This window comes from Myotis davidii, unplaced genomic scaffold (assembly GCF_000327345.1).
Source record: "Myotis davidii unplaced genomic scaffold, ASM32734v1 scaffold292, whole genome shotgun sequence".
Classification (NCBI taxonomy): Eukaryota; Metazoa; Chordata; class Mammalia; order Chiroptera; family Vespertilionidae; genus Myotis; species Myotis davidii.
This window is the reverse complement of record NW_006285042.1, coordinates 3,436,981-3,450,535: the sequence shown is the minus strand read 5'-3', so window position 1 is coordinate 3,450,535 and position 13,555 is coordinate 3,436,981. Positions and strand designations below refer to the sequence as shown.

The following is a 13,555-nucleotide window of genomic DNA, read 5'->3' as shown; positions in this document are numbered from 1 at the left end:
ATTATATAGGCCAATTATGGCTTGCAGAACTGGAATAAAATTAGAGAATGCATTAAAACATTTTCAGTTTTGTATTCTAAAGAGTTAAAAACACATACCAATAATTGGAATTCGGCTGATAGAAGGGTAGTTTCACAATTTAAGTACATATCTATATTGGGAAAATTTTTACAAGGAATTAAAGTTTTAATACTGAGTCTAGAAATAGTTCTACTCATGAAGGTGTAATTGGGTTAATGAAGTTTAACTTGTTGAAAAATGAGCATTCAAATTTACCCTCTAAGATTTTTTTGTTACAGAAAATAAACAGAACCAAAACTCTACTTTATTAGAGTATTCATTAGACTGGTAACATTTTTACATGTTATCTTACCTATTCATGGAGTTCCCATGCTGCAGGTCCTGTTCCGTAGGTCGAAAGAACTCAGCCATATTGTCTAGCAGTCTACTAAAACCTCGGTTTAAACAGGTATTCAAAACTGTACTAAAATCTGGACTACACAAAATAAGAAGGATAAGTTACTTTTTAGAGTCTCAATGGAAAAGGAAATAAATTCATGAACTGTGGCTACCACTGAGAGCCACCATTTCTAGTCACAATCTAGGTTTTACAGCCTAAAACACTATAAAAATATATCAAGGAGTCAATCCTTAAAAATTAGTATAAAAAGAGAGCGTATTATTTGACACAACACAATGAGAATATTCATCCACTTCTTTAAATTTTCTTACATTGGTTAGCATTTTGTACAATTTATTTTTAAAATTTCAGTAATAGTGTTTCTTCTCGAAGAAACTCTTAAAGAGAAATCCTCTTATAGCCATAGATTACTGGTTTGCTTTACATATTCCATCATGAAATACCAGTAATTTAGAACATTTTATTATCCTGTACAGATGAGGAACTGGATACTTGAGGGATAAAGAAATTTGTCCAGTAGTTTGAAATTAGTAAATGGGGGAGCTAGAATTTGAACCCAAGCCTTTTTAAATTTAAAGTTCAAGATCTTTCTGTTATGACATATTAACACTTCACAAAAAATCATATATAATAAAAGCCAATATGCTGAGTGTCCAGTTGGCCGGTTGGCCGTTCAACCAATCAAAGTGTAATATGCTAATGATATGCTAAGGCCGCTCAACCGCTTGCTATGATGTGCACTGACCACAAAGGGGGCAGAGAGTCGACCGGTCACTATGATGTGCACTGACCACCAGGGGGCAGATGCTCCGACTGGTAGGTTAGCTTGCTGCTGGGGTCTGGCTGATCGGGACTGAGCAAGATGGGCCGGACACACCCTGGAGCCGCCCGTGGTCCCCCCCCAGCCCTGATTGTGCACTCGTGGGGTCCCTTGGCCTGGTCTGTGCCCTCTCACAATCTGGGACCCCTTGGGGGATGTCGGAGAGGCGGTTTTGGCCCAATGGTGGAACAACCGGCAGCTATGACACGCACTGACCACCAAGTGGCAGATGCTCAATGCAGGAGCTGCCCCCTGGTGGTCAGATCGAACCTGGGACCCTTGAGTCCGCAGGCCGACACTCTATCCACTGAGCCAAACTGGTTAGGGCAAGATGTGAAATTTTTATCACTCAAAGTTTTAGAAACATTATATTCTATCCTAAAATAGAGAGAGAAGGAGTAAAGGAAGATGTTCAGATGAGAGAGAGAGAGAGAGAGAGAGAGACACTAGTATACACTGGGTATACCAGAATCATTCCCTGAAAGCTTTATTCAAAATATAAACACAATCTTCCAGTCCCTCAACTAATATATAGACTCTCTAGGCTAGGGAAGTAAGTGGGCCAGGTATGAGTATGCTGAAAAAAATCTCTGCTTCCCTCCCCACCCTAATAAGAGAACCACTAGTTTCAGTAGGAAATCCTACCTAAAGGCAGGGCAACAGATTCAAAATTTAATTTTGACAAGAGATTATGTTGAATATGTTTTTCAAGAAGGACTAAAAATGGTAAGAGTACAATCAAAACAGAAACACATGTTCTCTGTTACATACAGTATACGTACCTTTCCAACATGTCTCTAGTTTCATTGAGTAATTTAATAGTGGTAACATCTCTAGGAGAAAGCCCACAGGCCTATGAAATTAAAATGCCACACTTCAGGTTTCAAATATTAGCACAGGGTTATGATGAAGCTAGTCATATTAATAAACTCCAGAGTTGATGAAATCCTAAAGTCTATGTTCTACCAACAAGCAAAAAATGTTAAACTATAAAAGAACTGTAAAGACTCATGTGTTTTTAAAGATAAAGAAAATCATAATACTTTGTAAGATCTTTGTTTATCTGGGCCCTCTTAGACACATTTCTAGCATATATTTGCAAAGAACAAAATAGTCCTTGTGGTTGCAGAGGCCTGCGCTTTTTTTTTTCTTTTATTGGAAAGACATTTTATCAGGAAATATATGTATATTTTGGACCAATCTACGCTAGTCTGGGGCTCTGTGTGTCCTTTCAATCTGAAGTTTCAGGTTTTAACTCAATTCAGGCAATATTTGGCTTGCTATTCCTCTCTACATCTGTTCTTCTGAATCATTTTTTGTTTTTAGTTCCACAGCTGAATTTTAAAATTCCAGAATGCTTTTTAAATACCCTTATCACATCTCCTTGAGATTCTGCCTTGTAAGTAAGTTTTCTCCTATTTCTTTTATTAATTCTGTCCCATCTGTTCTGCTGGTTCATTTTAGCCTCCATCCATCCTGCAGGGATGCCTTAAACAGGTTGCAATTTATTTTTGGCCTCCTCATGAATACAAAATATCTCAACACTCAACAGGTCTATCTTTGGGGTCTTTAGGGAGGGGGTTGGAAACCTGCAGACAATGAAATATATGGCATTCTTTCTTCTAATGCTAAGGTATGGCATAGGGACCTTTCTGGTCTAAGCCTTCTCTAGTTGTCCAGTGAGAGATGCATGGGTGCAATCCACTTACATATGAAAAAGCCAATAACTATTTTAAAATGAGATACAGAACCTGCACTCTTTGGCATTTTTATTATTCTTAATCAATGAATAACGTAAATCACAACTGCCTGAAACACACAGGTGCAGCATCACCATGGTGGGTAACTGCTAGATTAGGCCTTCTTTGTTTCTCAACTAGATGACAACTTCCTTCAGTCCACTTAGATATTGCCATCATTGATTTATTTTAAAAAACAAATGTGATAGTGGTAACTGGCCTGATTAAAATTTACCTTTCTTCTTTTAAAATATATTTTTATTGATTTCAGAGAGGAAGGGTGAGGCAGAGAGAGATAGAAACATCAATGATGAGAGAGAATCATCGATCGGCTGCCTCCTGCAGGCCCCCTACTGGGAATGAGCCAGAAATCCAGGCATGTGCCCTGATTGCGAATTGAACTATGACCTCCTGGTCTATAGGTTGATGCTCAACCACACCGGCTGGGCTAGCTCTATCTTCTGCTACTTGACCTTATGAAAATACAATATTCTCTAGCCACATGAACTGAATTTGTCTCCTGAGCTTCTCACATGTAATGAGCATGTCCTAATCATTTTATATCCTAATCATACATCATAGTACTTGTCACATAACTAATAGATAATAAAAATTTGCTGAATATCTAAAATTATAAATGTTTCTAACTAGAAATCATATGAAATGTGTTTTCTAAATTAATGAGTTTTATTTAAATTATTGAAATATATATTTTTCAAATATTTACCTTTTAAGAGACTCAGAAATCTACATTTTAAGAAACAGTAAAAAATTTCAATATATAGAGTAAGAGCTTTGGTTAAATGGTCATGAATTAAGTACCTGAACTGCTAGTGGAGTTTCTTCATCTGGCATCATATAATGGCATAATAAAGATTTATATCCATTGTTATTAGTCCAAGAGGAAGAATTATGCTCCTCAACGAGATTTCTGATTTCTTTCAGATTTTGCTCCAAGTCCAAAAGGGACAAAGAATGTTTAAGAGAAACACTAGAAACAGAGAAAAGGAAATTGGGATTAATTGAAACTATACCATACATCCTACACACACTTTTTTCCTATCAGGTTACTATCTGAGATCCTGTTTCATCCAGTCAAACCTGAAACTGCTGACTGTGAAATCACTTGAGTAGATTAAGAAATCAGCAGTCAGTTAAGGGGCATTATTACAGAGCCAAGAAAAATCTTGCTGCAGATTTCACAAGAAAATTCCCACTGTAATTATAGACATTACCAGTATAAGTGGGAGATAAAAGCCTCAGAGGCAAATTTTAAAGTAGGTTTTTACCCCACAATCGAAATATTTATGGTTTGGAAATCTATAAAAACAATGAAACATTAAGAGTTTATCCTCAGTATCAAAAGGTCGATACTAACGAAGAAAATGGATTCCACAATGCAATATCCAAGGGTTATGTCTCTTACTAGCTTACAAAGAATTTCATGAACAACCTTTGTCAAGTTACTAGCTTCGCTAGAACAATTCTAATTTTTTTTTCATTTTTAATTAAATTTATTGGGATGACATTGGTCAATAAAATTATATATGTTTCAAGTGTACAATTCTATGATACATCATCTGTATATTGCATTGTGTGTTTACCACCCAAAGTTAGTCTCCTTCCATCACCATATATTTGACCCTCTTTACCCTTTGCAACCCTCCACTCCCATTTCCCTCTGGTATCTAATTTTTCTTTTATTCATTAGAATCAGAAGTCAGAAAAGCCAAAGCAAAATGCCTCACCTTCCTAAAGTCTTATGCACAGCTTGTTTAATGACAGTGATCAGCTCTGTCAGGCCTATTAAAAGAAAACAAACATAAAGCCTTGTTTACTTTTCAAATTCCTCAATAATACAAATGAATGAATTACAATTAGTTTACAGGTCACAAATAAGAATCTTACCATCTCCAAGGAGGTGTTGAATACTTGATAAATATTGCTGTTGGACATCTGGGGGAGCAAGGACTGTCTGTACAAAATAGAAGGTTAAATTACACAATATTATTAGTAAATAATATTTTCAATGTAACTTGAGCGGAGATTTTCAGGACCTGGGTGAATGGGCAATATAAAATTCTTTAACATAACAAAAAGTCTAATTTCAAAATATAAAAAATAATAATGCTAAAAGTTTAAAATCACATGAAATATAGATATTTAATTTAGAGAAATTATCAAAAGTAGTAATATTCGGTTAAAATTAGAACCTCTTGAAACAAAGGGCACTATCTATTTAAGTTTATTCCACTTACAGTGCCATTTTTGCCAACTGCTGCATTATCCAGGTAAATATATCCACCAATAATGTTTAATTGGACTCGCAAAAGAACCACCAGCATACATGTACTATATACAGCTACAATACTTCTTGTAAAACCTTCATAGAGGAAAAAAAACAACCATTGGTACTATTATTAAAACACAAATAAATGTGTAAAGACACGAATCATTGCTAAAGTTATTTTTTCATAAGATGACTTAAAAATACATTTGTAACTGTTTCAAATACAAAAATATGTCAATTCAAAATATTTCAAAGTCTATCTCATAACTTTTTAATGTACATTAGGTATGATCTCTTAAAACAATAACCAATAGATTGAATGAAGGATTACATATTATTAACTTTAAAAAGTTAAATAAGAAAGGACTGCGAAGCACTAAGAGTTGCAGCCTCAGAACTCTGGTTTTCCCAGGGAGCTAATTCAGATTAAAAGAATTTTACTAAGCTTGGAAGAACTCCAGCTTTCAAAGGCAGGCAAAGGAGGATGAGCCCATTAAAGGATTAGAGGAAGGCACAGAAACACAGGGAGACATCTGGAGAACCTCATACTGTCACAGTAGTATAGAACAGTGTTCAAAACAGAGGAGAGTGCAAAGGTGTTGACTGCTGCCATGAGGTCTACAGGAGAAAAATGTCCAGTGGATTTAGCAACATAAAAGTTACTACTAATGTTGCAAGATCTGCATGGGTGGAGACATGGGAGTAGAATCCAGGCTGTAGTGTGTCAAAGAGTGAGTGGGAGTGAGGAGAAGCGAATGTAGAAATATTTGGTATTATATAGGGGTGTGAGACTGCATAATAGATCAAAGGAAAAAGAGGGTACTACAAAGATTTAATTTATTTTCAAACAGGAAGCCTTAAGCATGATTCAGTTGATAAAGATTAGTTGAATGGATGGGAAAATGTAGGAATGATAGTATGAAGTTATAAGACATGGATATATGTATGTGCTAGGACAGTTTTTTGCTTCAAACTTTTATCACTACTGAAAGTTTGCACACAGTACAAAGTAAAGTTACTATCTGGGTTGGAATAAAAACTTTAAAGTATAATATTGCAGATATCAGTACCTAGTATAAGTATATGTAGTCTAGGACAGGTGTACATATTATCATAACAATAACAATAATACCACCTACACTATTAATACTCATTTAGTACTTTCTATGACCAGACACTGAACTACTTGTTTTATGAGAATTATCTAATCCTGACAACTCTATGAGATAAAGAAGAGTCATCAACACAGAGTACAAAATTTTCCCTTTAGAAATATTTTAAGGATGTGCTGCTGTCATAGAGTATGTAAGCTTACTTATTATCTTCAGATCTTCCCATATTTCTAACTTGTTTGAAGGCCTAAAGAAAAAAATCAGAATATATGAAAATAATATTCAGATCATCTAAGAGAAAACTTTGCATTTTATAGCTGTATATTTAATTATAGTTTATTACAGGGTAACTGCAAAAACAAAACCCACAAAATATAGTAAAAGACAACTATAATTTCAGTAACCAGTGATAACAACTATTTACACTAGTATATTGGTATATATCTTTCTAGTCTTTTTTCCTCTTTCAGAGCATATGCTTATCCTATATAATAAAAGGCTAATATGCAAGTCAACCAAACGGCAGGACAACCAATTGCTATGACGTGCACTGACCACCAGGGGGCAGACACTCAACGCAAAAGCTCTTGGCTGGCGAGCACAGCAGCAGTGGTGGGAGCCTCTCCTGACTCCGTGACAGCACTAAGGATGTCCTACTGATGGCTTAGGCCTGCTCCCCAGGGCTCCCGGATTGTGAGATGGTGCAGGCTGGGCTGAGGGACCGCCCCCTCAAGTGCACAAATTTCATGCACTGGGCCTCTAGTATGTATTATAAAATCATGTAGGAAAAACAGAAACAATGTTTATTTTTTCCCACATTTACCATTTTACATATAATGAAGTAGATTCTATAATCATTCAAAGGTAAACAATGAAGTATTTTTTTGCTTTAAAGTATCATTACAGACATATGAATTTAAATATACATTTGATGTATTTCAAGTCACTTTACTTATTCTTATTAATGTTCAAATTGTCCATCTTTGACCAAGTGCGGGGGAACTATTCAGGTTAGTTCCTGAATCCTTTTGACATGACCCCATTTAGTCTTTGATAGCTTCCTTGCTTACTGACATAAAAAAACTGTCTGTGTTTATCTTGTTCATTTCTTGCTGCAGACCTGAAATCAGCTATTTCTCCAAGAGTCCTACTTCCTGGTTGCAGGAAAAGGTAGTCTGAGATGGCAACCTTTGATTAAAGATATTCATCACTACTGGGTAGCAATTCTAAGCTTCTTCAGCAGACTAAGATAGTACATATATGTGTATTTATACACTTATATGAACATACGTTCAAAGAGATAAAATACATCATGAATTCATACTTTGAATTATTTAGTATCCTAAAATGTCTTAAGAATTAAACTAATCCTTTCAAAGTGTTCTATTTCTTTTATGATAGAAGATGTTAAAGATTCTTTGTCACCAAAACATCATTGTCATTATCGATCTTCAATAAGAATGCCAAGTACTAAAAACAGTGATGGAAGCCTATTTGCTAAGCTTACAAATAAGACTACCAAATCTCTTCTTTATTTCTGATCATCTATTATCATAATTAGTTTAAAGAGAAAAGTAACTTGCTTGACAGACTTATAAGAGACCTTAGTTGACTGAAAACTAATACAAAAACAATCATTAGGTTGGAGGCCTATTTAATTATACTTTGTAAGGGTTCAATTCCCTCTTTATGCAAATGTCTTTCAAATGGACATTTTTTTTTCCTTCAAACTGCAAACAGTAATTTCAAATCAAAAGGAAGATAAGGAAAAATAATACTGAGATATAAGAAGGAAACAGCGAATTAGAACTGTTGCCCATTTTAAACTCTTAGGAACTTAAGAAATTCTCCTCTCTGCAATGGAGTAAGAAAAGAGGAATGACACCTTTTCTTTAAAGCTGTCCAAGATTAGCCTTCAAAACTAATCCCTGTTTTCTCTAGCCCAACACATCTTCACCCCACATTTTGCTTTTGAATTTTTTTAAACGACAGATCAAACATACTATGTCTTAAACTATAATTTATTTCATCTACTTCCTTCCTAGTATGGCAATGTCTTAAAGGGAAAGAGACCCTTTGTTAATTATCACAGGGAACCTAGGGCCTTGCAGGAAAGAGTCACCAAGAAGGACTTTTATAAAAGTGCTACTCACCTATTTCATTTGTCATGTCTCCCTAATAAAACTAAAACTTAAGATAATTAAAATACATTTTTATTCCCTACTTATATACTATTTATTTATCCCCTATTTATGGACATAGATGTGATAATTAAAGATTTACTTGGAGTAATCTGCTGATACGTTTCTTCTTCATATAATTATATGAACTAACATAAACTGAACTTACATCTGTAAGTAATGGTGAAATTATGTCAGCCTCTAATAAAGATGAAATTTAGAAGGAAAACCCCTTATCATAGAATTACATTTTAATCAGATAAAAAAATTTCCAAGTACACAAATCTATTGTTACTTTGGGAGGTATTCTCTGAATACAGAAAATGTTTCAAAGACATTTTCCAGCTTGCTATTGAAGCTATCTGAGCAGTAAAGTCCTATGTGCAAAATGAATGAATAATCTGCCTCACAAGGATATTGTGAAAATTAAATGGAACAAGTGTGAAAATTAAATGGGAGCATGTATGTATGGTATCTGCACTGGGCCTGGCACAGAGAGAGTTCAGAAATAATACTTTCACCCTGACTGGTTTGGCTCAGTGGATGGAGTGTCGGCCTGTGGACTGAGGGGTCCCCGGTTCAATTCCAGTCAAGGGCATGTGCCTTGGTTGCGGGCACATCCCTAGTGGGAGGTGTGCAGGAGGCAGCTGATAGATGTTTCTCTCTCATCGATGTTTCTGGCTCTCTATCTCTCTCCCTTCCTCTCTAAAAAAAATCAAGAAAATATATTAAAAAAAAAGAAAATAGCACTTTCTTCCCCTGGGTATTGAAGGATGATTACTAGGAAGGTGAATATTTCAGTAAGGCCACAATGATTAAAATTTATTTATTGAGACCATATCCCTACATCTTGTCCATTAAAATAAGAAGCCATTTCTTTCTAGAGCTCTTCTCAAATTTACATAGCACCACCAAATTAGAATACCCAACACATACTGCACTCCATATACAAGGTCCTATGTGTGAAAGTGCTGTGTAGCCAGTAAAATGCCATGGTAAGGTAAATTATCATTACTGTTGCTCATGTTGTATTTGTACTTCACTTTGTAAATAATATACAATGTAAGTTCAGGGAGGTGGGGGGAAGCAATGGGGTGATAAGGGCACATATGTAATACCTTAATCAATAAAGAAAAAAATGAAATAAAATGTAAGTTCATATGCCTTATTTACCTAAAATGCATGTTCACATGATTTACCTCTTAAATTGTAAACTCTCTAAGAAGCCCACTGTTCAACATAACTTAGTATTTGGTTCAGAAACACATTCCATAAGAACTCAATAATTACATTTCTGAGTAATGTCAGTGATATAAGATCTATTTATATAAAAACCAGAATGTATATAAATATTTGTTCACCCAAATATTTTGTGCATCAAGGCAGAGTATAAATAAATGGACAAAATAAAATATGAATTCAAAGATATAGTTAGTATTTTTTTCCAAATAAGCCTATATATTGTAAGCTTTAATTAGAAAGAAAAAAACAAGGAAACAAAGATGTTTGAAAAGTATTTCAGTGAATTGTACACACTTTAAGTGCAGTATATAAGTAAAAAAATACTGTACCTTGTATTTACCTGTTTTTTAGCAGAGCTGTGAGGCTCTCAGAATTGAGTTGCTGCATTAAGGCCTCTCTCAGTGTTGGAAGCATGGACAGCACTGTAACACAAACAGAAAATAAAAGAGGTCACAGTGCTATGACTGCCTTCCCTGAGAAATGCACATTGTTTTAGGGAACTAACAAGGGCTGGGAGAAGGCCAGGATTAGAGTTTTCAAATAATTATTATTAATGTTAATAAAAATGGATTATATACTAATAAATCATTTATCTGCTTATGTTAAGTGAACAAAATGTTATGCATACTATGATTATAGCAATGTAAACAAATATACACAGGAAAAAGTATGGGAAGAATTATTCCCAGATGCCAACAGTGATGGCATCTGGGCTATGGATTATGGGTGATTCTTTTTTTTCTATTTTCTGTACTCTCCAAATTTTCTTTACAAAAAAAGTCTATTTCTGATATAATAAAATGATTTAAAATAACATTTTTATCTTTAGCTATACTTTTTGCTTCACATTTTAGTTTTAATTTTAGAAAAACACATATATTAAACACTACAAAGTGATAAGCATTTATTATAGGCTCGGGAAAAGTCACCAGGCTAGGAATGAAGAGTTGCTAAGCCGTAGTTCTAGTTTTGCCAATGGCCACTGCCTGTAACTCCCAAGAGTAACATGAAGATAAAATAAAATACAGTACTCTACGGAAGAAAGATTACATGTAATTTATAGGAGTTGTTTCATTTATGGCTCTATGCATGGTATACGAAATACTGGGTAAATGTACACATATAAATTTAAAATGAGTTTATAACACTAAATAAGTAATAATAATTTTTAAAAAGTCGATTATAAATCTCACATTCTAAAAGGGAAAACTTTAGTGTATGTTTTTTACTTCCTGTAGGCAAGGCTTATTAATTACAAAATCCACATTATTTTTTTCTATAGAACATTTAGCTTTTAACCGACTCTAGACATTTATTTCAGTACTGTACTATGCAGCTTTAACATACTTCCTCAAGCTGTATGATTAAATCACTCAAGGTATTTATTTGTTTTTGTTCATCCTTACCTGAGGATATTTTTTCCTTTGACTTTTTAGAGTGGAAGAGAGGGAGGGAGAAAGAGAAACATGAATGTGAGAGAGACACATTGTTGGTTGCCTCCTGCATACACCCCAACAGGGGCCTGGGTTCAAACCTGCAACCCAGGTACCGGCCCTTGACCGGGAATCGAACCTGTGACCCGTCAGTGCACCGGACAACACTCCAACCACTGGGCAATATCTGCCAGGGCTCACCTGAGGTATTTAGAATATTAACTCCAGTAGTAGCTCAGAGCCAACTGAGTAAAAGGTGGTTTATCTCTTAGTGTACTTGTCTATCTATATTTGGCCAAACATGATATGTTACCTTTCCCAGAACAAGCAAGGCTAGAGTCCTACATTCAGCAAATGGAGTTAGTAGGGAACTAGTTTAAAGATTGTGTAGTAAAACATGATTTGAGGAGAATCTCTTCAATAATTCTCCTGAGAGGTAGGAGCTTTTTACTTTCCACTTTAGCCTATTGAACCAAAGACAAGTCTACTCTTCTCTTCTAGCCATCTGTATGAACACTGAACAAATATAACTCTGTATCTGGTTCAATATAGCATTCATGTCTTTTTTAGCCATTTGGTCTCCATGATAAACATATCCAGTACAACCACAAATCACAAGACAACCCTTCGCCAGCCATGTATGTGTATGACCCTAAGCAAGTAACTTAACCTCTCTGTCCTCAGTATCCTCATCTGTAAACCAAGAATGACACTAGCTGTACCTCACAGGATCGTTGTAAGGATTGAGACATAGAAAGCATTTAAAACACTGCTTCTCTGCACATGGAAATGCTCAGTAAGCGTTTGTGCTTATTATTACCCTTACTTAGCGTCTTCTGACACATTCTAGTTTGTATCTTCTTAACGTGTGTGTGAGAGGCAGAAATGGACCCGTACGTACTCTGACTACTGCAGAGCATGCTGTAACTACTTTTGATCTGAACCACAGACTTTCTTACTAAAGTCTCAGGTTAAATCAGTATCTCTAAATAAGTAACAGCATACTATTTGTTCAGAATAAGCCTATGCTCATTTAGAATTCCCAACCGTTACTCATACACCCTGCTTCCAAGCAAGCTTAGATAATTCTATATCTGGACCACTGACTTTTAATGCAGACAATTCACTTATCCCCATCTAGCACTTATATGAGAGAAGACTATTTTGCATCCTAAAACTTCATTTACAGTGCCAGCTATGCACCCAAGCACTGTGTCATTTGTAAATTTGATAAGCATTCCTTCCAAATCTTTAGTAAAATCATGAAGAAAACAAAGCCAACAGTCAGGGCACAGAAGCACAGTCATTAGATGCTATCTTTCAAGTTGGAGATAATTTCTTGGGCAGAAAAACTAGCCGCATTTACCTAAAAGTACTAAATTTGTTATAGTATATCCATTACATCTTAATCACATGATTTGTAACCCCATTATCAATGCATACCAGAAAGCTAATTTGGAAAGTTTTTCAGAACCTGTATTTTGGCTTATATTGATTACCATATTTTATTTTGAATTGCCTGTGGTCAGCTATTTATTCATCTGAGGGCTGAGATGGTCATGGAAATGTGCCACCACATCTTCTTCTGGGAGGAGATTGTTAGCTGATAGCCACAGCTGCCACCCCCCTACATGGACCATTACCATGCCTGCACTGCTCCCAGCCAATGAGAATGCTCAGTGGGGATACTGAAGCAGGCCCATTCCCGTGGGACTCCTCTAACAGGGAACTTTGAGTCTGGTGCCTTACACCATTCGGCCATCCTGACACACATCTACCAGGGGACTTTGGCTTGAGAACTCCACACTGGCCTGCTGAAACCTTCTGAGAACTGCATTGTACATAGAGACTCTTCTTACCTAATCTTCTTTCCTTCTCCCTTTCCATTCACTGGTCAGACCTGCATTGTGGTCTAAAGGATTTCCTTGTCTACTTTTGCTCCCTCCCCTTTATTCTTCATAGGTGCTTCCTCCAATTAATTTCTCCCACATCTAATCCCATCTTAGTATCTGCTTTCCAGAGAGGACAGACTGACACAAGGATCCATGCCAAACTGAGATATATTTTGAGACTCCAGGACCTACCTTTTTCAATTTTCTGAAGCAAAACTGATTGTTCTTAGTCTTTAAAAATTCATTAAAATGTCCTTGGTAGCACCACTATATTGAATGCTAAATATCAATTTAAATGATTATGCCATTTTAAAAAAAGTTCTTTACTGAGTATTGTATACAAAGCACTTTATCTGTATTGTCTCATCACATCACAGAACATTCATGAACTGGGTTTTATGATGACAATGTTATAAGAGAGAACGA

The 13,555-nt window shown here is 35.5% G+C and overlaps 1 protein-coding gene across 1 annotated transcript in view; it reads right to left on the bottom strand.

Moving 5' to 3' along the window:
- PEX3 (peroxisomal biogenesis factor 3) overlaps nt 1-13,555 on the bottom strand; it is a 29,962-nt gene that overhangs the window by 7,030 nt on the left and 9,377 nt on the right. Inside the window, exons 2-9 of the mRNA XM_006755384.2 lie at nt 10,145-10,226; nt 6,586-6,629; nt 5,239-5,363; nt 4,889-4,955; nt 4,729-4,783; nt 3,803-3,971; nt 2,024-2,094; nt 374-496 (exon numbers count right to left, since the gene is read on the bottom strand). Coding sequence (XP_006755447.1) covers nt 374-496; nt 2,024-2,094; nt 3,803-3,971; nt 4,729-4,783; nt 4,889-4,955; nt 5,239-5,363; nt 6,586-6,629; nt 10,145-10,226 — 736 coding nt within the window. The remainder of the gene's footprint in view (nt 1-373; nt 497-2,023; nt 2,095-3,802; nt 3,972-4,728; nt 4,784-4,888; nt 4,956-5,238; nt 5,364-6,585; nt 6,630-10,144; nt 10,227-13,555) is intronic.